The sequence below is a fragment of the Ammospiza caudacuta genome, chromosome 3 (genome assembly GCF_027887145.1).
Source record: "Ammospiza caudacuta isolate bAmmCau1 chromosome 3, bAmmCau1.pri, whole genome shotgun sequence".
Classification (NCBI taxonomy): Eukaryota; Metazoa; Chordata; class Aves; order Passeriformes; family Passerellidae; genus Ammospiza; species Ammospiza caudacuta.
The window spans coordinates 116,122,444-116,149,393 of record NC_080595.1 but is presented as its reverse complement, the minus strand read 5'-3'; the positions used below and the strand labels follow the sequence as shown (position 1 = coordinate 116,149,393).

The 26,950-nt window shown below is 43.7% G+C and overlaps 1 protein-coding gene across 6 annotated transcripts in view; it reads left to right on the top strand.

The window, feature by feature from the left end:
- The window catches only part of HMBOX1 (homeobox containing 1), a 110,341-nt gene that overhangs the window by 48,233 nt on the left and 35,158 nt on the right, over positions 1–26,950 (top strand). For all 6 annotated transcript variants that reach the window (XM_058801719.1, XM_058801716.1, XM_058801718.1 and 3 more), the window contains exons 3-5: positions 12,024–12,503; positions 14,863–14,948; positions 23,151–23,261. In XM_058801719.1, coding sequence (XP_058657702.1) covers positions 12,024–12,503; positions 14,863–14,948; positions 23,151–23,261 — 677 coding nt within the window. The remainder of the gene's footprint in view (positions 1–12,023; positions 12,504–14,862; positions 14,949–23,150; positions 23,262–26,950) is intronic.

The window sequence follows — 26,950 nt, the reverse complement described above, 5'->3', positions numbered from 1 at the left end:
GAACTACCATCACATTTTCCTTGATGGATTATTTCAAGGATGAACATGTATCCTTGGACAGGGATAGTGCAAGTGACAGTGCAGCCACAACCTTCTGTAGAAGAAGTCACAGCAAAAAATAACGATTGACAGGGATTTAGTGTTGGAAACCAAACTCCAATGGATTTCAAAAAGCCATTAATTAGTGATTTTCTGTTGCTGGTGGTTTCCTACTTTGCTGCCAGTCCCTTGAGCCACCTCCTCTTCTTCCTTTTAGCTGTGGAAGTATGTTGGAGTTCAGTAGTAAAATCACCACTTGAAATTGTAAAGATCTGGTTCACAGCAGGAGAGAAGTCTGAAGGTAAGGCCACATCACCCTGGGCATCTTTGTTATCCCAGTAATTTGGAGTTTGCTGGGTGACCTCAGAGCTCCTCTGTGCTTGGAGTGAGCACAAGGACATCTCACAGCTTTGTGTCAGGCTTTGGTCAGAAATTTCCAGACTGGGAATTGCATAGCTTGAATTTCCTGTGCTTTAGCTCAATTTCAGTCATGTTCTGCCCCTGTGCACTTTTCTGCTGCCACCTCCCAGCAGAGCAGTAGCAGCTTCCTTGATTTATTCCAGTGTATGTGCAGTCAGTGTGGCCATGGAAGATGCTGTAGAAGTAGAGGGGAATCATTTTTGACTGAGGGAAAACTGGGGGGAATTTATTTGGAGGGGATTAGAGAGTGTTAAATTAGAGGAAATGGGCCAAGATGACCCATTTAGATAGAAAGTTTCCAGATTAAACCACAGATATCTTTTAAAAAGGGTAAATGGGATTGTGAAGGGCAAAGAAGAAAATGGAACCTTAAAAAAAAAATTTAGAAGTTTGAATTTAAATAATGATTGAAGAGTTGCAGAGCTGCTGTGGTAAGAGAGTAGTTGGGTTACTCCTAAGAGTAGGAGTTACCTGGGTGCAAGTTATCATTTCACTGCCTCATTTTACCCTTAGTAGGATGAGAGTCAGTGCTGGAGAGGATTTGAGGTGTGGTGTGAACACAGAACTCTTGATCTTGGCCTCTCAGGAATTAAGAATTCATCTAAAACAAAGTCCTGGAGCCAACAACTTTATCTCTATTGGGCTCCCCATAAAAATGGGAGTAATTACTTGAGCTTTGTAGTCCATATTGATTAATTAATATGTGTTAATAGTGAGTTACAACTATCAGTATGTTTTACATCCCTCAAAGTATGATTTCTGAAAGAACCAGACAGTTTCACTGTCATCACTTCAAATTTACCTGGATGACCAGGCCAGTGCTTATGAATTTAACTGCCAGCAGTGGCAGGGGAGTCTGGGGAGTGAATAAAAGAAAATCAGGGTGAATAATGCAGGTGGAGAAGGGCTGGATTGAAGCCTTTTCATCATTTGGGAAAAACAACAGGAAGAAAAGAACAAGAGTGTGAACTCTACCAAGTCAGCACAGACTGAAGAGCAGGCACTGGACAGAGTGCCTCAGAAAATCACCACAGGCTGAGCTGTGCCTGTGCAGTGTCCTTGAGATGTGACACAGAACAGGTTAATTAAACTCAGGTAACAGAAAACTCAGCTGATTTTCTCCTTTTGTCTTCGGTGACAAGGTATTGTGTAAATAGTGGGTGACTCTGGGAGCATTCATGTGGCTTTTTTAGCTTCTTTAACTGAAACAATGGATAAACCAGATGAGTTAATTCATTATTTCGTAGCAAAAGTGACCTAAAAAAAAATCTTGTTGAATGTTTTTTTTCCTCAAAAAGGTTTGGCACAGCTGCCTAAGGAAGTGGTGGATTCCCTTCCCTGGAGAGATTTAAAAGCTGTGTGGATGTGACACTTGGGGACATGGGTTACTGGTGGCCTTGGCAATGTGAAATGTAGACTGGATCTTGTCTGTCATGTCGGAAATTTCCCTGGTTTGGGTCTGGGTTACACAAAGACATGTTTGTTGCTTAATTAAGAGCATTAATTAGGATATTAATTTCTTTCTGAAGTGCTTTTAACTAAAATAAAACTCCAGTATGGAAGCAGCAGTGGCCAGAAGCCCATGGTTTTTGCTGTTATGATTTATTTTCTTCAAGGAGACACTGGTATCTATTTCTGAGTTCTCCAAGTGTAATTTCTGTCTTCACTAAGGCTGTGCCAGTAATACTGCACTTGCAAACTGTTTTTCTAGTGGAAAATAATTTCCTTTGTAGTTAAGCACAAAAGCAGAGGTAGGTGAGGTTCAGCTGTTTGCTGGGTTTGGATTTTAGTTTTCTGAAGTAATTAATTTATCTTTTAAGGAAGTGTTTTAGTTGTTAGTACTGGTGATAAGTCCTGAAGGAGAATGAAGGTGCCTGAAATACTTCAGACTGTCTCTTTTTCTTCATGTATGGAAGAGGTGGTGGAAATCCTGGTGATGGCTTTGCTTGGAAGTTGTCCTGCACTCTGTCATGTGTGATGCTGTAGATGGATGGACCCTGTATGTGTGGTGAGAAAATGCTCAGAGTTTGGCCAGGCTCTTGTTCTGGCTTCTTGCAAAATTCCTGAGTGACTTTGAAGGAGTCATTTGGACTTGTCCAAAGTGCAGCCCCTCTCTGGGAGCTCTTGGTCACAAAAATTAGTGCAGTGTTATTGCCTGCCTCACAGGGATCTTGTGATTGGACTATTTACATACCCCAAGTGGCAGAATTATTGGGGAAGAGTTCTGAGATTCTGCCTACATTTTAACAGAGGATTGGTAAAATTTTGAAATTAAATGGAGGAGGCAGAAGACAGCACTGTACCCTGTAATCTTGACGGCTGAAAATGATGAATTATTGTAGAATCCCAGAGTGTTTAGGTTTGGGTTGGAAGGGGCCTTAAAGCTCATCCTGTCCCACCCCTGCCATGGGCAGGGACACCTCCCACTGTCCCAGGTTGCTCCAAACCCCATCCAGCCTGGCCTTGGACACTTCCAGGGATGTGTCAGTCTGGTCTCTAGGGCAGGCCCACGTCTCAGTTTTATTGATGACTTTTTAAATTACTGTTTCTTCACATGGATTACACTATTTCAGTGTGTTCATGACATTTACTGTAACTAAAGCACACAAGTCCTGCTTTGAGAGCTGTTACAGAGTTTATATATCCAAAGTTTAGTCTTTGGCTCCCAAACCCAAGAGCTCCTTCTTGCTCTTGGCACAGGTCTGGGCTTTGGGCCCTGGTTCAGCACTCAGCTGCCACTCCAGTTTTTCTCTGTGTTTGTTAGTCCTGCTGATCCCTCATTCTGCCCTTGAATCCAGGCTCAGAGTTTGAATTCCTGCCTTGTTGCTGTAGAATTGCAACAATAGCAGGAAACCCAGATTTTGGAAGTAGGGAAGGTTAGGGTTAGACAGATAAGGTGTCAGTATGAAACAGTGCGTGCCTTGAGTAGAATTCAGAAGTATCTGGCTGCCAGCCCTGTGCTTAGTCAGAGGTCAGTCCCTTTTGTAAGACTTGGATTATGACAATAATTGCCATTTATATTATATTTTTGCCTTGTAAGATCAATCTCAAGTTCTCTCTCTCTTTCCCAGAGATGTAAAGCAGAGTAAGTTACTCACCCAAGTGGCAAAACGACTGGGTTTGCTCACTGCCAGCATCCATTAAAATTATTTTATCAGCAGAGAATTTCAGAGAATAAGTGGAAGAGCAGCTTGTGTAGAACAGTGAGTCGGGGTTTGGGGCTCTTTAACCAGCTGAGAAACTTGAAGCCTCCTGAAGAAACGATGTGTTGATATTCTGCTCTCAGCTTGCCTCCTCTAATTTGTGTAGCGGTGAGTATTTGATTACGCCGGATTTATTTTCAGAAGTTTCAGGCTGCTCTTATTAATTGTCCCCATTTTGATCGAAGGCGTGTGGCACAGCTCTGCATTCCAGAGCTGCTGTTTTGCATCCCTAAACAGAGCTGCTGATGCTGGGGCTCTGGGGCTCAGCTCAGAGCCTGATTTCCCCCCTTGCTGCAGCACGAGGCTCTCGTTTCCCTGAGTTTCCCTGAGATGAGAGCAGTCATTACAAGAATTACATTTTGTTTGTGAATCAGGATGAATGGGAGTAGAGGCCTTTTTTTTTTTTTTCTGAAAATCAGAAGCCAGAGATACAACTGCAGGAGATAATTATGCAAACGTATGGGTGAGGATGGCTCTGTGTTCGTTGACATGATGAGCACTTCAGGCCTGAGGTTTTTTTCTTTTTTTCTCTTTCTCTCTTTTGAAAACTGATACAAGTCCTCTGAAAATACTGGAGTTGCAACTGATGAGCATAAGTGATGAGTCAGATTCTTAATCCTCTGTTACGCCTCAGAATTCACAGCATCAGCTCCTGGTTTTGAAGGCAGCTTTGCTTAATATGGTGCAAAGTTTTAGGTGGTTCTGAAGTATTTATATTGCTGTGAATCATTGAGGCACACAATGGTTTGTGTTGCAAGGAACCTTGAAGATCATCTCATTCCAATGGCAGGGATGCCATTCGCTGTCCTGGGTTGCTCCAAGCCCTGTCCAACCTGGCCTTGGACACTTCCAGGGATGCAGGGACAGCCACAGCTTCTCTGAGAAACCTGTGCCAGGGCCTCCCCAGCCTCTGAATGGAAGGAGATTCATTTGTTCAGTGAGAACAGAAAAAGTCAAACCTTGAATTTCAGAATACTGTTGTGCCTTAAATGCCCCAATTCTCTTCCAGCAGTGCCTTAGAGCTGTCCTGGAAGGGTCACAGTCTTTGCCTCTGGGTTTGATCCTTGTGTGTCCCTTCCATCTCAGAACATTCTGGGATTCTGGGATTTTTTGGTGATACATGTCAGTGCTGTTATGGACCAGCTGTAGCTCAATGAAGCCCTTCCTTTGAGTGTCTTGTAAGAACCAACTGCATTCTTTGGGATGGGGTGAAGGGTTGGATGGGGCCCTGATCAGCCTCATCTCTCAGTGCCATCCCTGCCCATGGCAGATGAGCTTTGAGCTCCCTTCCAACCAACACCAGCCCAGAATTCTGTGTAGGAAAGGAAGGACTGAGTGAAACTATGCTTGGTCCTTGGATATCATAAATATGTCTGGAGAAAGAAACAAGCTTGCATAACCTAAACCAGGGTTAAAAATTCAGAGTGAGCAGCTGCAAGTGGAGTTTCTTTGTAGTCAGTGGTGCTCATAGGAAGCATCTGGAGCAGTCCTTCATGTGGATTTGGTGGTGGAATGTCAGGCTGGGTGATAAGCAAATTACATTGCTTTGGAAATAGCAGTGCCATCCTTAATGCCTCTTTTTAATATCAGGAGGACATCCACCTCCAGAGCTGCTCAGGCTGCAGTTCTCACCAATAGTGGATGCACAGACACACAGGAGAAAAATTTAGCAGGTTAAGGAGTTCAGCTTCTAACTGTGATGGTAGTTAAAACTCTGGTTTAATTAACACGTTATAGAAAGTGGTTTTTTTAGCTGTGTACTTTGGAAAAACCTATTTCAACTGGAAAGCCACAATTTATGTCGTGATTTTGCTCTCCCATTTAAATGGTGAGATGGCAGTGAGTGACACCAAGGAGGTGCCTGTGATGTTGTGAAAAATGCTGGTGCTGTAATAAATGAGATGACAATCCTGGATGTCCCTTGAGCAGTGCAGGGGTGTCCTGCCCTGTGCTGTGTGTCAGAGAAGGGGAAATGTTGGCATCTCTCCCCATCCTGCTCTCCTCAGTTGATGGGACTCGATCAGAATCATTCTTAAACCAATTACCAGACTTAGGATCCTGTTCTGAACACTTTGGCTCTTGCCCACATCCATATTATGCAGATTATATCAAATATAGGTCTTACAGCAGAAAGCTCAACTGGTTTTGTAAGTCCTGAGCTTTGCTTATTAGATAAAGCTGTGAATTTTAATGGGAATTGGAGAAGGACCTCTGCAGAAGAGCATCTCCTCAGTGATGCTAGAGTGCTTCCTACTCATCTACAGTGAGTAGAAGAGTGGAAAAAATGATTTCTTGTGATCATTAAAGAGTTCAGAGCCATTTTCTCAAGTGTTAGAGGTGTTAAGGCTGCTGTCTGGCCTTATTCCCAAACGGGTAATTGAATTGCTTTGAACTTCTGCGAGTTCAATTGGACATGGACTTAGCTCGTGGCTGTTTTTATGGGATTATTCTGCTGTGCTCCATCACCTAGAAAGTTAAGTGTTGGGTAAATGATTCTTGTATCAGCGTGGGCTTGGGCTGTGAGAGTAGGTGAGAAACCCTTGATGTGTTTTTCCTTACTTTTCTCTATATAGTGCAGGAAAATAAGGGAGGAGAGCAGTCCAGCCACATATCCCTACTGGAGATCAGAACAGTCAAACTGGGGAGGGAACCCCACATCCAAAGGGTGAAATTAATTTAAAAAAATGAGTTTAAATAAAGCTTCATTGAATGAGAAGGACAAGGCTGCTGAACAGCCTCCCCTCAGAAGGAGGAGGAGTGGTACTGCATTGGGCTGGTTGGGACCTGCTGGATATTTTATATCTGTGGGTTTTGTGCTGGAAAATAAATTCCTTTTTATTTACCTCCTTAGAGTTCTCCCTTCAGTCTGATATTCCGGTACCTCAGGTTGCTTTTGGATGAGCTGTGAAAGATGAGCATGAAGTTTTAATGCTTTAGAATGGTACAACTGGACCATCTTTTGGGGGGATGATTAGTGTAAGGAATGTAAATAAGTTTGATATTTTAGGCTCCTTACAATTTTTTCTGCCAGAACCTAAAGAAACTTTGTCTTAAAGGGCAAGATTCAGTTGTTAAAATTTGCAGAGGTTTTGCTTACAAAATTTCAGGGAGAAAAATTTGCAGTTGTTCTCCCTTGGCTATCTCTCTTTTTTTGAGTGTCTCCCCAAGCAAATTTTGACAGCCCATTGTCAGTGGTGAGAGTATTGATAGCAGATAAAGCATGGGATGTAGAGGATGTTTTGCTACAGGCAGCAAAGTTTGCCTACAGCAAAGTCAGTCCATAGTCCTGTTCTCAGGAAAAGTATTTTCCATCTTGATTTTCTCCTATACCCCCCAATCATTCTGCTTGTCTCTATCTTATTTTATTCCTTGCTACTTTTGCAGTTGATTGTATTTCACAAGGAAAAAGAGGGGGAAATAAATTGAATTACAGGTAGCCAGAGGAGTGCAGGAGGATAAGAGGCTCTTACTGCAGTGTGGGGGGGGGATGAAGTGGTGGAGAATATTCACTCATTAATGAGGTGAATGAAATTAGGGTGATTCTAAAATGGTTGATTTAATTAACTGCTTTGTAAATTGATCTTTAAACAGGATAAGTTTATTAAAATATTTTAAAAAGGGAAAATTACCAAAGCCCTGCTCGAGTAACAGTTTGAAATAATGCTTGCTGTAGTTATTCATTAAAAAGTTGTGGATAGTTGGCAATGTTGGAACATGTTCAATAATACCACATTTTGCAATATTTGTTTTGGGGTTTTAATGGAAAATTCCAAGTTCCTGCAGCTGTTTTCAATCATGAATGTCCCTCAGGAGCATTATTTCTAGATCTCATGGCTGTGTAGAAAAGCACATGAAGATGGGAACAGGAGTTCCAGATCAAGAAGACCAATGAGATGTGTCAGTGCAGTATTTGCTGAGTATGCAAATATAAACAATGCACTTGGGCATCTCTCTATCACATTAGTGAGACCAGCAGGGAGATATTCTAATTTCAGTGTTCTTACCTCTTAAAAATTACCCAGAAGTTGCCTTAAAAATTTTGGAGGGTTGGAATAATTCTTTGCATGGACAGACAAGCAGAAAATTGATTTTAGTTTGGTTTTTTTTTCAAGTTGTCCACATTTTTCCAGTGGTTAAACACAGTATCATGGAGTTAATTAGGTTTGCTGCTCTTACATTTGTTTCTGCAAGGCTTTAAAGTCCATTGATGAACAGGACTCCAGAACACAAGTTGGAAATCATTTAATATCTTTATTCCTGGGGCAGAGGGTGGCCTTGCCCAGCAGCCTTTGCATCCCTGTGAACTGAAATTCCTGCACAAGCTCAGCTGTGTCAAAGAAGGACAAATTGAGGAATTGAGGCTGGAGCTCTTCCCTCATATGGCCACGAGCAACAAGAGGTCAATCCCTGCCCCTGCATCTGAGAACTCTGCACTTCATTAGCTGGAATTCACTAAAGGACACTTAGGATTCACCAAATCATTGTGTGTAATTCACTAAAGGAGATTAATTTGGCCTGGGCACCCAGATCCAGAAGCTGAGCCCTGGCACTTTAGACAAATTAGGAATGACACCCAAATTTTAGAGAGAATCGCTGGCCATGGCCACCAAGTGCTGCAGAAGGTGGTGAGGCCCTGGCACAGGGTGCCCAGGGAATTTGTGGCTGCTCCATCCTTGGAAATGTCCAAGGCCAGGCTGGATGGGGCTTGGAGCAACCTGGGATAGTGGAAGGTGGAACTAAATGATTTTACAGCCCATTTCAATTACCATTCTGTAATTCCATGATTCTGTGTTGCTTGACATTCTTGAAGCCATCTGGAAAGTCTTTTTTTTGTCGGATGGGAGTTTTTTAGTTCATGGGCTACAAGGACAAAAGTTCTGGGTTTCTGTGTCTGGATGATTAAATGGATGATTAAATAATTTAAAGTATACTTTAGTATTAAATGTTGAAGAGTCTGTAAAGTAGGAATTTTGAGTGGAGGTAATTCTGGTTGGAGGCTCTGGCTCATTAAATTCTCCAGTTCAAACAAAGAACCTGAGCACATGAAACTTGGTATTGACAGATAAATGATCTGGGAAATGGTGACATTAGAAACACTGGTAAGAATCCCAAACCCAGGTGTTGACCTGAGGAAGGGTGAGCTGGCATACCCAGTGAAAACCACCTCAAGGCCAGATGTTTAAAGAGATTTTTCTGCTTGAAAATGGTGCTGCTCAGAGCTGGCTGTGATGAGTCAGTAAAATCCTTGTGATACTTCTCCCAAAGCTGGGAGAGGAGGATGGAGCAGTCCTTCCTCCCCCAGAGGCCAAACCTGGAACACAACGTCTGGTTCCAAACGCTCCCCGCCAGGCTCCGAAGGTCTCAGCCTGGGATGCCACTTCCAAATTGTGGTTGTTACAATTCCAGTCAGTTGCAGCTCGACTGCTGCATTGCCTGCCATGCCCTCCTGTGGTTCAACAGAGTCTGGGTGCTTGTCTTGGAAAATTTTAAATGGCCTGGACGTTTCCAGTAATCAGTTTTCCGGAGGACAGCACATTCCCGTTGGGCTGAAGCGCTGATGTGGATGTGGAACGTCTGTCTTCTCACACAGGCATTTTCTTGGATGGGAGTCATCCCCTTGCATTGTCCTCCTGCTTCCTTCTCCCACAGAACAATGTAAGGAGCTCAGAGGGCAAAGATGAGATTTTCTTCTCATTTCTGTATTTCCCAGGCTGCAAGTACCATTTTTGTGGGTTTGTGCATCTTGGCTTTGTCTTTACAGCTCTGCTTCAGCTCTGTTCCAACAAGCAAGTTTTCAGTGTTGTTCTTCAGCCCCAGCTATGGATCTCGAGTCATTCCATGACTCCTGTTAGGAACTTCTCTGTGCCAGGGCAGAAATCACAGAATCACAGAATAATGAGGTTGGAAGAGACGTCTAAGATCATCGAGTCCAGCCTATGCCCTAACACCTCAACTAGAGCATAGCACCAAGTGCCATGTCCAGTCTTTTTTTAAACACATCCAGAGATGGTGATTCTGCCACCTCCCTGGGAAGAGCATTCCAGTACTTTATTATTCTTTCTGTGAAAAATTTCTTCCTAACATCCAACCTGTACCTTCCCTGATGTAGCTTGAGACTGTGTCCTCTAAATGGACATAAGGAGTCATCCTCAAAATATGTGGGGAGGAATAGGCAGCCCTGGAAGGTTTCTCAGCCTGACAGCTATCGTCCCTCTCCTGGCTTTCACAGGGTCCTTGGAATCCTTCCTTGACTTTCCCTCAGCTGTGATTTGCTCTGGCTCTCAGGGATTGTACATCAGCTCTGTCACATCTCCTGGAGTTTGAGCGATCTCTTCACCCTGCTCTCCTGCAGGAATGGCAATAAACCCTTGACTCACGAGAAGATTCCTGAGAAGGATGGAAAATGCCATATTCTGCTTGCCAAGTTCTGCCTGCCCTCCATCTGCCATCCCTTCTTCTCAAGATCTAGAGTTCTGAAGGAGGAGATCTTGTTGTTTGTGTGACATTTGGATCTGTAGCCAGGAGAATTAGGAATGAAGCACGATTAAGGGAGCATACTGGGATTTTTTTCATTTCCATTTCTGGGCTTTGCAGCAAATAATATTCATTGTTGTTGCACCTTGGGAGGTTTAGGAGTTAAAAATTATTTTGTTGAGCCACCAGGATGGTCAAGTTGCCTAAGAAGGCAATCTTTAGAGGAGAAAAAGCTGAAGACTTATTTCTTTAAATGAAAGCTCAGGAGTAATTGGATGTGCTGCACTTTCCTTGTCAGGGCAGGCAATCTGTGACAACATTCCAGGTTCAAAAGTTCCTAACTTCAGAAATCCAACTTCAGTCAAATCAGCTTGGGTCCTACAGGCCACTAGAATTTCCGCTGGGTGTGTTTTTATCTTCTTTTTTTTTTTCAAGGCAGCAACAAAAGTTAGGGCAACTCGAACTCTTTGTAGTTAAGATTTGAAAGAGTAGAGATTCATAAATCTCATGTCATAACTGGTGAAAACTTGTCCAGAAAAACTCAGATCTGTGGGCACCACAGAAATCTGAGATTCCTGTCCAATGGGTACTTAACACTGGGCAAAATTTTGTCTGGGATCAAGTTGCAGCCATAATTACTGAGCAACCACAGTCTCTGTAGCAGTGGTTTATCAAAAACAAAAAAAAGGCACAAACTGCAGAGTTGGTGCAGGTGTGGGGAATGTCAGGAGGGGTCTGAAATGCTGTTGGAGCACTCCAAGGAAAATGAACCCTTCTGCTGTGTAGTGAGATTGGCATTCATGGCAGGTGTCCAGCTGAGGTTGGTTGGAGGTGGATTTTGCTCTGTGTGGTGTCTTAAAGTTTTGCACCAGAATTTATGAAGTACCTTCCATGTAGAACTATTGAACTGAAGTATTTTGTGTTTTCCCTCATTTCCAGCCTGCTGGAAACTATGTCTCACTACACAGACGAGCCAAGATTCACCATAGAGCACAAAAGGGCACAAACTGCAGGGTGTGGGGAATGTCAGGAGAGGTCTGAAATGCTGTTGGAGCTCTCCAAGGAAAATGAACCCTTCTGCTATGTAGTGAGATTGGCATTCATAGCAGGTGTCCAGCTGAGGTTGGTTGGAGGTGGATTTTGCTGTTTGTGTGTGTGTGTGTATCTTAAAGTTTTATACCAGAATTTATAAAGTACCTTCCACGTGCCACGTAGAACTATTGAACTGAAGTATTTTGTATTTTCCCTCATTCCCAGCCTGCTGGAAACTATGTCTCACTACACAGACGAGCCAAGATTCACCATAGAGCACAAAAGGGCACAAACTGGAGGGTTGGTGCAGGTGTGGGGAATGTGAGGAGAGGTCTGAAATGCTGTTGGAGCACTCCAAGGAAAATGAACCCTTCTGCTATGTAGTGAGATTGGCATTCATGGCAGGTGTCCAGCTGAGGTTGGTTGGAGGTGGATTTTGGAGCTGTCGTGTGGAGTGGATTTTGGAGCTGCCAGAATTTATGAAGTGCCTTCCACGTGCCACGTAGAACTATTGAACTGAAGTATTTTGTATTTTCCCTCATTTCCAGCCTGCTGGAAACCATGTCTCACTACACAGACAAGCCAAGATTCACCCTAGAGCACAAAAGGGCACAGACTGCAGGGTTGGTGCAGGTGTGGGGAATGTGAGGAGAGGTCTGAAATGCTGTTGGAGCACTCCTGCTGTGTGCAGTGAGATTGGCATTCATGGCAGGTGTCCAGCTGAGTTGGTTGGAGGTGGATTTTGGAGCTGCCATGTGGAGGTGGATTTTGGAGCTGCCAGAATTTATAAAGTACCTTCCATTTGCCACATAGAATTATTGAACTGAAGTATTTTGTGTTTTCCCTCATTTCCAGCCTGCTGGAAACCATGTCTCACTACACAGACGAGCCAAGATTCACCATAGAGCAGATCGACCTCCTGCAGCGCCTGAGACGCACGGGAATGACCAGGCATGAGATCCTGCACGCCCTGGAAACCTTGGACCGTCTGGACCAAGAGCACAGCGACAAATTCGGGAGAAGATCCGGCTACGGAGGCGGCTCCTACGGCAACAGCACCAACAACGTGCCGGCGTCATCCTCGACGGCCACGGCTTCCACGCAGACGCAGCACTCGGGGATGTCCCCGTCCCCGAGCAACAGTTACGACACCTCCCCACAGCCTTGCACTACGAATCAGAACGGGAGGGAGAGTAACGAGAGGTTGTCTGCCTTCAACGGGAAGATGTCGCCCACCCGCTACCCGCTGGCCAACAGCCTGGCCCAGAGGTCCTACAGCTTCGAGGCTTCCGAGGAGGACTTGGACATCGACGACAAAGTGGAGGAGCTGATGAGGTGAGTGATGGTCTCTGTAAAAGGTGGGGAGGTGAGAAGTGACTCAGCAGGAGTGGTTAAATGCTGGCATGGGTTGTCCAAGGAGGTGGTGGGTGTCTCATCCCAGGAAATATTCGAGGTCAGGTGGGACAGGGCTCTGAGCAACCTGTTCTAGTTGAAGATACCACTGCTTATCACAGTAGGATTGGACTAAATGGCCTGAAATGTCTCTTCCAACCCACATCGTTCCATGAGGATTTGATGATGATGATGATGGTGATGATGATTATAATGATGATGATGATGAGGAGGAGAGCATCAGACAGTTGCTTCAGGCAGTTGTTCCTGCCAGTGCTCCAAGGGTCACCATCCCAGAGCCTCTCACTCAGCAGGAGTGGGTGCGTTGGAAGATTGCTGAAATAGGGTGGTAAAATGCTGGCACAGGTTGTCCAAGGAGGTGGTGGATGTCTCATCCCAGGAAATATTCAAGGTCAGGTGGGACAGGGCTCTGAGCAACCTGATCTGCTTGAAGATACTGCTTATCACAGTAGATTTGGACTAAATGGCCTGAAATGTCTCTTCCAACCCACACCGTTCCATGAGGATTTGATGATGATCAGGAGAGCGGGAGCTGCTCCAGGCAATTGTTCCTGCCAGGGCTCCAGGGGTCACCATCCCAGAACCTCTCACCTGCCTTGTGGAGGCAGCCCCAGTCCCACAGTCTGACTGTTGAAATCATTTTTCCAGTGCTGTACCAAAAGTTGGGATTGATGTTAGAGCACTCTTTTACTTTTATTCAGGATTCTGATCAAATATCAATTCACATGACTCCTTCTCCACTATTTCACACCCATTGTAATTCCTTCCATATAGAGGGAGAGTAGGGAATCCAACTTGGATATCCAGTGGGATCTGGAGAGGATGCATGCTGTTTGTTTATAGTTTGTGGCAGGGATTTGCAGAAGGATGCAGGAAAATACAAATAATAAAGAAGAAGCAGAAGTTTTCTCTGAGAGCCATTGGGGTGTTTTTTTTTTTACAGGGCTGACCTTCCTTTACTTTTAGCAGTTTTCTTTTCAGCATTATGGCAAAGATGAAAGGAGGGGATTGTACTCCTGAGGATGAAAGTCAGTCAGTGGGCTTTGAGAGCACAAAGAAATAAGAGGAAAGGCCAAATGTCTCCAAACAATTTTGGTCATAATGCTGGAATTTTTTTCTTTTTTCCCCCAAAAACTGCTCCATTCCTGAAGTACCTGTGGGAGGACTGGAGTCCATAAGCTCCAGAATAGAAATGTGTTGGAAGTAGTTTGGAAATTTCAGGGAAAGATGTGGCTTTTGGGGGAGAGGATTAGAGATGAGCAGTAAGAAAAGCCGATCAACCTCATTTGCTGTCGGCTGCAGGATGATGGAATTGTGCAGGAAGGGGGTGAGTACAGCAGAGTGCCAAGTTCCCATGGCTGAGGTTTGGGTTCCTGTGCAGTGAGTCTCAGGTAATGCTTTTAGTGCTTATTTAAACTGAAATTGCTTGTGTTTGCAGGCATATGGATGATGAGTGTTGGGTACAGAAATAAAGATGAGCCCACAGCACAGCGTTCATTTTGCATTTACGTTTGCAAGCTTGAGTCTGCCTTCAATGCAGCTGGGGCAGGAGGGGAGAAAGGGAAGGGAAATGTCTCATAAGGCCTAATAAAGGTTGGTTTTAATTGCCTGCCCTTCTCAGGAAGGGAGAGAGGAAGAGGAGGGGCAAAGTATGAGTTTATTGCAAATGAAATTTGCTGTGTATCACAGTACTTGTGCAGCCACAATTTATTTGCTTTTAGCACAGTTTTAGCCCCTTCTGAACTACCTGTGCAGACCTTGTAAAAATGATGCAAAGACCTCAGTTCATTCAGTGCAAGCTCTGGACTAAGTAGGGGACTAAAGGAGGGTGTGAGGACAGAGGCTCCAAAATTTTGGATCTTTTCCTTGGGATGCTGGAGGAGGTTGGTCTGTGCATATTCATTTGGGCAACTAACCATGCAGCCCCTGCTATCCTTTATTTTTTATTTTTCTGCCTCATTTTTACGAGTGAGGTTTTTATGCTGGTATGAGAGATTTATTCATCCCTGTGTAATGAAACTTTGTACATTCCATATGGCAGTGCTGCACCTAATATGAATTATATGGGACATGAGTCATCCATTCTCCTGCTATGGTTCTTTGATCAAACGTGACACTTGTTAAAAGAAGTGTCCAGCACTGAGGCACTTGGGCTGTTTTAATGCCAGCCTTCCTCACTCCTTGCCCCCTAAATAAAGGAAATAAAGACATTTTGCATCTTGCAGGTGCACTTTGGTCTGTCCCTCTTTTTGTGTGTCCTGTTGTTGTTTTGTTTTGGTAGGAGGGACAGCAGTGTGATAAAGGAGGAAATCAAAGCCTTCCTCGCCAACCGGAGAATTTCCCAAGCAGTTGTTGCACAGGTAACAGGTAAGAGCCTGGGGAGGGGAGTCCTTTCCTCATTTTGGGAATCTCTGTGTCTGAGCTGCCTGTCTGAGCACGGTGCAGATGTTGGAATATCACTTGGCTTCCTGCATTGCAGTGCAGATCTGTCAGCTTAGTCATGATAATGTATGCCTTTGATTTAAGACCCATTGTCCTGCACATCATGGAACTTCCCCAGTGAATCACTTTTTTTTTTCTTTTTTTTTTTCCTGTGGCTTGTGCTGGCAGATTTTATTTTACAGCATTATAATAAAGCCTGAAGTTCTTATCTTAAAATGAAAACGGTTTTCCTTAATTCTTAAATTGTTGTTGAGTGCGGCAAATAGATGCATATCTGCATCTCTGGGTATGGAGAGAGAGAGATAAATGTGTATTTATATATTAAAAAGTATATGAATAGTCAGGAGACACAGCTATAGCTGCTACCACTGCAGCCAGGAGTTGGAGGATGAGGGTTGGAAGTTTTATCCATCATTTGAGTCACCATCAATGAAAATCCAAAGGGAGGTTGAGGGATGACCAGACCAGCTCAGGTTTTACCTGGAGGAGCAGCAGTTCTGGGTGCCCTGTGCCCTGAGCCTTCTCTCTCACATCCAGACAGGTGAACTCACTGCAGTGGTGCCACTTCTTCCCTGGGTGTGTTCCCAGAGCTTTCCAGAGAGGGTTGCAAAGTCCTGTTGCTCCTCCCTGGGGTGAGGTGTTGTTGTTTCCCCGTTCCAGGCACACAGGCTTTGCCTGGAGCAGCCTCAAAATCATTTTGGTTGGAAAAGCCCTCTGAGACCATTGGGTCTGATCACTCCCCCAGCACTGCCAAGGCCACCACTGATCCGTGTCCCCAAGTGCCACATCCACAGGGATTTAAATCCCTGCAGGGATGGGGACTCCAGCACTGCCCTGGGCAGCTGTGCCAGGGCTGGAGAGCCCTTTGCAGGCAGGAATTGTTCCCAATATCCAACCTGAACCTGCCCTGGCACAGCTTGAGGCTGTTCCCTCTTATCCTGTCCCTTGTTCCCTGTCAGGGAGTTGTGCAGAGCCACAAGGTCCCCCCGAGCCTCCTTTTCTCCAGGCTGAGCCCCTTTCCCAGCTCCCTCAGCCCCTCCTGGTGCTCCAGCCCCTTCCCCAGCTCTGTTCCCTGCTCTGGATTCACTCCAGCCCTTCCTTTAGGATGAAGACTTGATGATAAAATTCAGGAAGCTCAATCCCCTGTTACACCTCTAAGATTTGTTAACTTTTTAACCCAAGCTTGGATAAAAATCTTGAAATAGATAATTTTTAAGGTTCCTAGATGTCTGGGAATGCCAAAGCAGTAGGAGGAAAGTTGTTATTTTATGATATTTCCAGGATTTGAATTGTCATAGGAATCCACCTGTCTGGGAGCCGTGGGTTTGCAGACATGGCAGCAGTTGATGTGGGCAAGCACAAACTGGTGCTTGAGCCACAGAGCCAGGAATTCTTTCCATATCTCCAACTCCTCTGTGATCCTGGGAAAAAGGACTTGTCCTTCCCTGGTCTCAGGTTCATCCTGAAAATCCTGAGATTACCAATTTGTGTAAATGTAAGGGATGTTTTTGACCTTACCAGATGTTAGCACAAATACTTCAAAAATTAATGTATAAGTTGAGTTGCTTAAATTGTACATGAACTCTAAAGTTTTGGTAGTTAGTGGGTCCCTCTCCTGCTTTTGTTCATTCCTTGCCTGAATTAACCTCTGTATAGCACCCAGCAAGTCAGGCTGGCTTCCCCTGCAAGAGAAGTTGTGCAAAGAGGGGAAAATTGCACAAAAGGAGTATTTCCAAAGGGAGCCAATGTTTGGGGTTTTTTTGGCCAGTTGTGGGGTCATTGAATCAGAATCACCACACCAGATCCAAGTCTGTGTCAATGAAAGGAATGAATCTAAATATAATTAACTGATTAATTGGTGCATGTGTTTGATGCCCTGCAAGAAGCTGTAGGAAAGGCAAGACCAGTCTCTTCACACCTGATCCTTTCCCTCCTTCCACCCTGAGCCTGTTCTCTTGGGTTTCAGTGGGCATTCAGTTGGCATTTAGCTTTTGGGAGCTCTCTTTATTGCTCCTGTGAGTAAATGACACCAAACCATGCCCTTGAGACGTGGCTGCCTGAATTTCACACCCTTCCCACCCAACCCACAGTGTGCTCACAGAGAGACCAGAGAAATACTGCAGGGTGTCAGTGGGACAGAATGAGGGCTGAGCTGAAGGCGCTGTGTTATCATCTTGTTTTTGAGCCAAATCCATGGGAAACCAGTACATCTTTGCATCCCAGTCATCCTCCCTGGGCTGGGTGGGAGCTGATTCATTTTAAATCAACCCCCAGCCTTGTGTAAGCAGATGTGTAGCACTTATGTGCCACCCCTAAGTACATAGTAATGACTTATCTGAGGGAAATGGCAAATCTCAAAGAGATGTTTGGAAAAAGCAGATTAAAGAGTGTACTCAGCTCTAGCAGGCAGGAACATCAGCTTCCTCTCCAAAGCAGGGAGTGGTGAGGAGTGACTGAAATAGCTCAGGACAGAGATCCGGGGCAGAGCATCCCAGGGCTGTCCCTTCAGAGCTGTCTCAGCCTGATGAGTGCTGGATGATTTGGAATATTCTTCAATGCCTCCAACATCCCTTTCAGCTGGGGAAGAGACTCCCAAGGAATGTCTGGAAACTGCTTCTGGTTCAGTAAAAAAACCAGTTTGTATAGGCAGAGGCTTTGCAGAGTGTGTGATCCCAAATGGCATCAGCTCAGGATTTACAGCCTCTGTCTTACTGATAAAGATTTTCTGTAAAAAGTTAGTTGTACAAGAGCAAAATAGAAAAATTGGCTTTTAGTCTTCCTCCCTTCTGCTCTGGGAAGAGGCAAAAAAGAAATGAAAAATTTATGGCTGGTTCTGTCCAGGAGAGTGGCTTGGCTACCTCTGCTACCTCTGCTGGCAACTTTTCCTTACAACCTCCACCAAGTCTCTGTTTCCTCTGTCCTTATGACCTTATTTATCCCCATTCTGTAACTTGCCATGTTCTGTCCTTGGTGCAGAAACCTCTGCTGCAGCAAAACCTCCTTTTTTACCTAATTTTGCTAATTCTTCAAACTACACTTTAATTCAGGAACACATTTCTCCTTATTCCCATCTTAATTCTAACCTTGCAGAGCACTTACAGAATCCATAGTCCTGCAGAGCAGTTCTGCATCAGTAAACATCTTTTCCTCTTGTTTTTCCTGTTGTAAGCAAGTGATGGAGAGGGAGGATGCAGGAGAGAGGAACACAGAGCTGAGGGTTAAAGTCAGCTGTTGCAATAGAAAAATGTTGAGGCTCTCTTAATCCTTATAAAATTACCAGAAACTCTAAAAGTCATTTAGATAATGAATCTGACAGGAAAAATGAAACCTGGAAGATGTTCTACAGGGCTGCCTGGTGTATGGAGAGGACAGGACAGGTTGGAAAATAGTAAACAGGGTATTAAAAAGTGACTTGAAAATAAAGAGTGATTGATAAGCAGCAAAAACTTAGCATAACACTTACTAGTGCTGGTCCTAAAAACAGGAGCTGCTTTTTATAGAAACTTTTTTAATGGTGTCTGTAATAAGATAAACAAGAAGCACTTGGGTTGGGCTCTGTATAAATAATCTCCTACTGATAAGAAAAATGACAGTATAAACAGGAGCTAATAATAGTTCCTGCGGAATTTCCTCTCCTGGTGTTTGGAGCTCCTTTAACATCACTGCAGCCTGCTCAGGGCTGGGGGTTCAGCCCCACGTGGAGCAGGTGAGCTGCCAAAATTTATCAAATTTAATTTGAAGTAAGTTGTGTGGAATTTGCTGAAATTGCCACAAAAATTGTACTTGGGCACCAGGTTATGGTGAGGAGGCAGAGGATGGAGAGAGAAATGTAAACTTCTCTCAGAGATGCTGTCCGAGCTTCCAAAGTTAGATGGAGGGTGGAGAAATATTTTCAGGAGCTGATGTCTTTCTGTTCTACAGTAAAGGAGAGAGGGAGGAGAGCACAGGGATGAGCCCTCTGCAGATGGGCTGAAGTGGTTTGATGGATGAGGCCTCTGCAAGGTTTGGAAATATTACCTTCCCTGTTTTTTACACATAGAGAGGGAAGGAATAAAAAAAACCACCCTTATTTTCCTGAAGTTACAAAGCAGAAATTTCAATTCAGTTTTTTCAGTTCTTAAAAATATTTAAACCAAGCTACCATTAAAAAAAAAAAAAAAAACAAACCCATCAACAGTAAAATGCAGAAGTCATTTTTTGGGTTATTTTTAAATAACAGAGAGCTTTCCAGGGTGCAGTTCTGGTACCCTTCCCAATTATTCTGCTTGTACAACCCAGCCCTGTCCTCCTGTCTCTGTCTTAATTGATAGGAGATCTCCAAGACTTGGCTTTAGATTATGCTAAACACACGTGCAGTGGAGGGCAGCCTTGGAGCACTGCTGGAAAAAATAAAATCCCCACAGGTTTGGAACCCACACACAGGGATGCTGAGCAAATGCCAATACACAGGGAAACTTAACTAGTTCCCCTCTGAAGAGAATTCAGAAAATTCCTGAATTATTGATCATCTCAAATGGCATGAAGCTGCATTTTGAGAAACATTTTCCTTCCTGTTTTTTTTTTTTTTAATTCTCCTGACAACAGAGATTTGTTTGTTATGATTTTGATCTTTGCAGGTTTTCTGTAAACAAGCTGTGCTAATCTCCTAAATTGATAGATGTCCTTTGCAAGCACTTGTTCTCTGAATCTGGGACTTGCTTACAAAGTGAAGAATTAAAACACAGTCAGTTAACTTTCTTCTCCAGTTCTGACGTATTCCAGGTGCTTCTGAAAACCTCTCCTGAAAGAAACATGAAAGAAATGCAAAGCAGAGCTGCTGAACAGATCTATCAGTGAAGGTGAAAACCAGTTCCCAAAGACTTGATGAATAGCAGAGTTGAGGGTTGTGAGCAGATTTGAGCTGCACATAAGAGTGGCCTTCTCTTGATGATGTATTTTGCCATTTATTTTATATATTTGAAGGGGAAACTCTCCCCTAATCAGTTGTGTAGGAGACAGCTGGGCTGGCCAGGAGAGTGAGCACAGACTGGTTTGTTTATCTGCTGTGGGAAGGAGTGAGTGTGACACAAGCAGTCAGCATCTGAGCTGCAATAATCCTTTGTGGATAACACATTCCTGCAGTGTTTTCTGTGAGAAAACTGCTGGTGTCCTTAACCAGGTGTGTTCCTGGCCCTGCTGAGCCCAGAGCACCACAGCCCTCCTTGAGGTCCCTGCTTCACTTGGAGAGTGAATTTCCTCAGCACAACTGGATTTTCAGTACTCCAGAGAAGTTATTTCATCAATATAAATACTCTAGAGAAAGTTTTTTCATCAATATAAGTACTCCAGAAAAGTTATTTCATCAATTGTTTCTGGCAGCAGGATGATTTTTTTTTCCTGCCAGTGCAATTCCCTAAAGCAGAGTGTGATTAGAGACAGTGGGACAGGAAGGTCCTGATGGTCACTGTCCTGTGAGTCAGCTGTGTGAAACCCACTTGAGATGCAAGAAATTCTGACATGACAGCTTGGGGGATTTGGTTTTTTACAATGAAAGGAGTTAAGGATGGGTTTGGTTCCCACAGCCCTGGGATCTGGCAGATCCTGGATGAATTCTTCTGAAAGACTTTGAATGTGACTTGGGTTGGTCAGGCTGTTGGGATACTTTTGGGGCCTCAACCTTGCTGAGTACAGATAAATTTTATGCCTTTAAACATTTTACAGAAGCAGCTTTTTAAGCTGTGAGGACCTGCAGTAGGTCACAGGCTCAGCTGCTGTGGGTGACAGCCACAAAAGGATCCCAGCTCAGATTCAGCTCTGTTTGGGAGAACTTTGATGCAGCTCAGGACATTGGGACAGTGCATAATTTGTGGAAAGCAGCTTTTTACAATGAAGGTGGCACAGGTTGGTCAGGAAAGTGGTGTCTGCGCCATCCCTGGAAAGATTCAAGGTCAGGTTGGACAGGGCTCTGAACAACATGATCCAGTTGATGTCCCAGCTCATTGCAGGGGGTGTTGGACCAGATGACCTTTAAAGGTCTTTCCAACTCATATTTTTCTGTGATTCCATGAAAATGGACATGGCAAGACCCAGCTTGAGTTTTTTGGCTCCTGCTGCTGCTGTGCCTTGCCCTTGAGCACATTGTCTGGAGTGGTGACATCTGTGCCACGTGTGACAGTGTCAGGCAGCCTCTTGAGCACGATTCAGATTTTCCACTCATGGCAGACATTTAATCTCTATTTATAATTTTTATCTACCAGTGCTTTGTGTTTGTATCTTAGGTTGTTATCCAGACACTCAACACACACTAATTCACTGCAATGAGTGTAAGTGGACTGTAGTAAACAACAAGTAAATGACTGGAGCTGTTACCCAGTGAGTAATTAATGAGAGCAGGGCAGCCAAAAGCAGTGAGACACAAACCTTTGTGTCCCACAGCCCAGGACAAGAAATGGCTTTTATAAATCATAATAGGCCAAGAGCTGCACATTTTCAGACCTTGGACTTTGCAGTGGTGATCAGGCATGGACATGGCAGGATTTCAGCTGGGCTGGAGCCTTGTTTTGGGCCAGGGAGTGTTATCAACTTACACTGCCTTCTTCTGCTATTAACTTGTGTGCTCCCACAGTTACTTGATGTAAACTTGGCAGGGTCTGAGGGCTGTGTTTGGGTGAATAATTCCACTTCCCCAGTAGTATAAACTCAGTTTTAGATCCCACTGTGGGCCCTGGGGGTAGGCAGCTCTTCTTGGCTGCCCCAGCTGTTTCTGAACTCTGTCAGGGCAAGGCAGTCTCTGGGAGTGGGGTCTGGGAAAATCAGGATCTGTTTTGTGGGCACAGCTCTGCTGTATCTGAAACAAAACACACCCATCCCTTCCCCCAGGACAATTAAAACTTCATAGCCTCCAGAATTCTGTTTGAGGAAGAGCAATTAAGAGCACAAACCCAGTGATGCTAAAAATCTGGTTGGTGTAAACCTACCTGAATATGATACCTGAGAGTCAAGTTGAGACATTCTGAAGTTAACAACCTTCAACACACCCAAAAAAGCGTAATAAACCCTCACTTTAGAAGTGGTTAAACTACAGGGGGCTGTTTTTCATGAGTTAAATATGATGATGAGAGCTTATAAAACCTTGATGCATCTCTGGAGGGGGGAGGTACTTTGGGTTCTGTGTGCAAACCAGCCTCTACCTGCCCAGGTGATATCACCAAGCAGGTGGTGGCACAGGTGGTGTTGGCAGTATATTGGTACTTGGAGCACCTCCTAAAACTTCACTTCTCAGGAGAGTTTGGATGTTGTTAACCTGTTCTGATAGCTGAAGGGCCTTGTGGAAAGCACAGGGAGTTCTGAAGTAGTGCTTCAGTTACTCAGCAAACTCTGCATTTTTTACATTTTCAGGTGAACCTATTGCTGACCTCTTCATGCACTTCTAAACCTCTTGTTTTATTTATCATTTTTTGCCCTTTCTGCATCGATCCTTCATTCCCTGCTTTGCAAATAACTGTATTAACTTCTAGGAATTTTTTTCTCCTTCTTACAGTTTCCTTAGAACTCTTGCTTTAAAAGCAGCCGTGTTTTGTCCCTGGTCATGCCTGGGTACCTTGAGCTTGGCTCCTGTTTTGCTGACAGACATCTGCTCTTTCTGGGTTGTTTTCTGGGTTGTTACAGATGCCGACAGTTGGTTTGTTCCATTTCTGGGCTGATGTGATCTATATCACATAAACTGTTTTCTGTGTTTATCTCTCTTCTTATTCAAGCACTGAATGATAAGGATTTCCTAACAATCATTATTTATATGTAATAGTGGGGAAGGGACTTGTTCCCATTTCACAGAATCAGAGAAGGTGTGGACAGTTCAAGTCTACGATAGCTTTGGCTTCCCAGCTTTTCCCCACTTTGCTTTGAGGCTGATTATGCAGATTCCAGGGTGTTCCTTGAGTGAGGTTGAACAAAACCCCAGGGAGAAATTCAGGCAGTTTGGGACAGAGCAGGGAAGCTTCAACTCTGCTTTTTCTGGGATTGAAGCACCCCAAGTTACTGGACTTTGTAAGACACCATCTTTTATCAGTAGATAAACCACTTAAAATGTTTGGTAAAGAAGAAATTTTCTCTTTCTCTCTTTTTTTGTTCTGTTCTGGTTTCTCACAGGTATCAGTCAGAGCCGGATCTCCCATTGGCTGTTGCAGCAGGGGTCGGACCTGAGTGAACAGAAGAAAAGGGCATTTTACAGATGGTACCAGCTTGAGAAGACAAATCCTGGTAAACAAATGCAGCCTGAACATCTCCTGCTGTTTATTTACAGAATGGAAGCCTTTTGTTTATTAGCACTGATAATTCACTTCTTGGTCTGGGGTACTCCAGAGATTCTCCCTCTGACCAGGTTAATTTTTTTTCCCATTTCTTTGGGAAGAAATCTGCTTTTTGCTTTGCAGCAAATGATGCAGAGCTGCCTCATCCAGAGCTGTCTGTCCAGCTCCTCAGCCACAGATACCTGCCCTGCCCTCCCACCACTCACTAAATCTGGGAATCAGCAGCAGCCGTGAAGTTGTAGTCAGTTAATGTGAAATAGAATCTGAGGCTCTTCAGAATGAACAAATAGAAACCATTCATAATGGCTGCATAATATAAAGTTGCAGCAAAAAACCCCACACACTTTGTCAGAGAGGATCTTCAGAGGGTTGTGGGTTGGATCTCGAGCTCATGGATGGGATGTTGACAGCTACAGAGATAAACTGGCGATGTGTATTTCAAATCCCACCTGCTTCTCCAAATCTCAAAATAGATCTTGAATACAAAAAGAGAAGTAAAGCTCCTCATTATCTTTAACTAACCAGCAATCTCCAAAATCACAGTTCAGTTAATTTCCTTGTATTGTTCTTCTCCATAGATTTTGTTTGACCACAGCTCTTATTTTTCCCTTTTAACAGTTTTATTGTAAAGATCAAAATATTTATGTTTAATTTCCTTTAAACATTGGCTTGATTAAATTAACTGTGTAATTGTTTTAAGGAATTTAAAACTCAGCTCTCTAATGTGAACTTGGCTTCAATATCCAGAATTCTATTAAGAAAAATTCCAGGGGAATCAGAACCTCAAAACTTGTGCTTTGTGTGTAAACTGAAAATCAAGAGGCTCCAGCTGACAGTTGGCCTGAGAATAATTCAGATTTAAGTTGGGTGGGTTCAGAGGGACAGCTAAGCCTGGTTTTTCTGTTAAGCATGTTGATGCTTCTTTTTCTTAAAGTTGTTTTAAAGAGTAAAAGTGCCAAGAAGCTTTGATTTTTGCACCAGTATCACTGGTTGGAATTGTGATACTGAGGATCAGCAGAATTCCTGGGTACAGCCACCCAGTACCAGCTGCTTGGAAAGGCTGAGGTTTTACCCTACAAAATAACTCCCTGACATTTCCCTGTGATGAAAGGTGTTGCCTCCAAAGTAGTGGAGAAAACTTGAGAGTTTCTGGAAGGTGTGAAAACCACCAAAACCCTCTCCAGATGAAACCTGTTGTGTGGATTTTTCCCAGCCGTGCATCCTTTATTTACAGTATCACACGAAGCTGTTTAGGAAATTGTATTTTGTGCTAATAACTGAACCCTTGTTCAACTTAGCTCTAAAATCTTCACTTCTTCCTCTTTACCTTCTTTTTTTCCCCATATCCATGAGTTCACATCATCTTTGTCCTTTTGCTCTTGAGAGGTGTCTAAGGAAGGAAAACTTTCCCCACCGAAGGTTATGGCTGAAATTGAAATGAATCAACTTTAACTCTGCTTTGCTTTAGACATGGAAAAACTCCTTGAAGAGTGGTTGTTTGAGTGTAACCCTTTCCCCAATAAGAGATCTTAAACAGTATTTTCAAGGAGTGTAAAAGGCAAATTGTTTCCTCTGCCTAAGCCCAGGGACTATTTGGATGCACTTAAATTCCTTTTAGAGCCAGACAGCACTTGATTTCTTTTTAGAGGCTGAGGCAGAGGGAGGAACCTTCAGTTTTCCTCTTGCTGTTGGGAAAATCTACCTGAGGAAAATGGGATTGTATTTATTTATTCATTGTAGGATAATCCACTGCTTTGAGTTATTGCCATCTATTATATTGCAGGTCAGCCCAGGTAGCCAAGAATAATTAGCAGGGATATGAACAAGTGTGTAAAGGGAGGTACCAACCTTGTCCAGAGAATCCTGGATGTAAATCACTGTTACAAAACCAATCTGGAGCTGAAGTTTTGGCTGCTACTCAGAGTATCCTGTGATTAGTAGAGAGAGTAATGGGTTTGGTGTCCTCCTTAGAGCCCGAAAATGAGGAAATCATTTCCCAAAAAATGATGCCCTCACCACACTCTCTGTAGGGTGTGAAAGATTGTCCTCTTTGGAAGAAACTTGTGGGATAAAATGACTGCCATGGTTTTTTGTCTAGTTGCTAGCTTACTAAGAGGTGGCTTTTTGTTCTCATACATCCCATCTTTTCCAGTTCCAGCTGCTGGGAGGGGAATCTCAGTCCTTTGAGGGAAAGTCAGGTCTGTGTGCAGAGGGACCTGCAGGTTTGAGTTATCAGAGGGCAAAGTGAGGCTTTTGGGAACTATTGGTTCCCCAATTTCTGTAATTCCTTACCTTGAAAAACTGGATCTTCAGAGTAAATCCATTTTTGGGCTGAATTTGTGTAGTAATGGAAAGAAAACCTAAAACTGAAACAGTTTTGCAGAACTAGGGACAGCAGATGTAATCGATTTCTAAACTGTGAAGGGAGAATAGTTTGGGAAAGAACTGGAGGTCTCTTGGCAGATTTTCCCTTGGCTGTGCAAGTTTTTCTGTGCAACTTGTAGAATTCACCTTTTATCTCCCTTTCCCATCTCCTGGGTACAGTTGAGATTTTTTTCCTGTGGGTGACACCCCTGCCTTGCCTTCAGCTCCTCACAGCAGGACCTGTCTTTTACTGTGCTTATATAAGCAAATTATGACTTACAAATATATCAAAAGAGATTTATTTCCCTTTCTTTTTTTTTTTTTAATGTTCTTTAAATCATCCACAGGCAATGCTGCATCTGCCAATCAAAGGATTTGGTGCTGGGGAGCCTTAGGGCAGTTTTAGGGCATTGCTGCTGTTCAGATACTGATCCTATATGGACCAGACTCAGCAATTCCATCCCTTCCATTCTTTTCCAGCTGGCTTTGAGCTCTTGAATGTGCTGTTTGTTATTTGCCTTGGTTTGACTGCTGGTTTGCATGGGCAGTTTCTGCATTTCTCCTGTCCTTGGTGTGGTGGGTGTTCAGACAGCACCAGACTGGAATGTTGCAAAGGAGACTTGGAGTCTCACGGAACAGGAGAAAAACACCCACTTGTCCCACTGTATGCAATAATCTTGTTCAAAAAAATGTCTTAATCAATGTTTTCTTGGTAGGAGTGATGTCAGAGTTAATGGCAACGCTGTGAATTCCAGCCTGCTACTGATTGTAAATTTTTCTGGAAGGAGTTGCCAGTTATGGTGAAAGGCAGTTTTTTTTTGTTGGAGGGAAGAAGTAAATGCTAAATGCTGATGTTTAAAAGGTCTTCATTCCAATTAATAGGGATGCTGTTCATTTAGATGGAGCTTTTTTTTTCACACAGGCACCACTTGTCTGTCCTGTGTTTTGTGGAGGACTGAGAGCATTTTGGCAATAGATAAATTTTATGTATTTGAGAAACTAATAGTGCTACAATGTTCTCACTATTTTTTCAGAGCCCATAGGTTTTAAATATTTTTTTTTCTGGATTGGTAGTTGTTAGCCTGATTAGTTTCCCTGGCACTGGGTGTTGGGCAGCGTGGGAAGTTTGTGATGGAGTAACTTCAGCTTGTCTCTTGCCTCTGTGTAGTGCAAACTGAAGGTGGCACCTCAAAATGATGTGTTAAAGTTACAGATGGATGCAGACTGCTTCCATTTAGGCTGGGCATTTATTTCTGCCACTCTTCTCTAATAGGA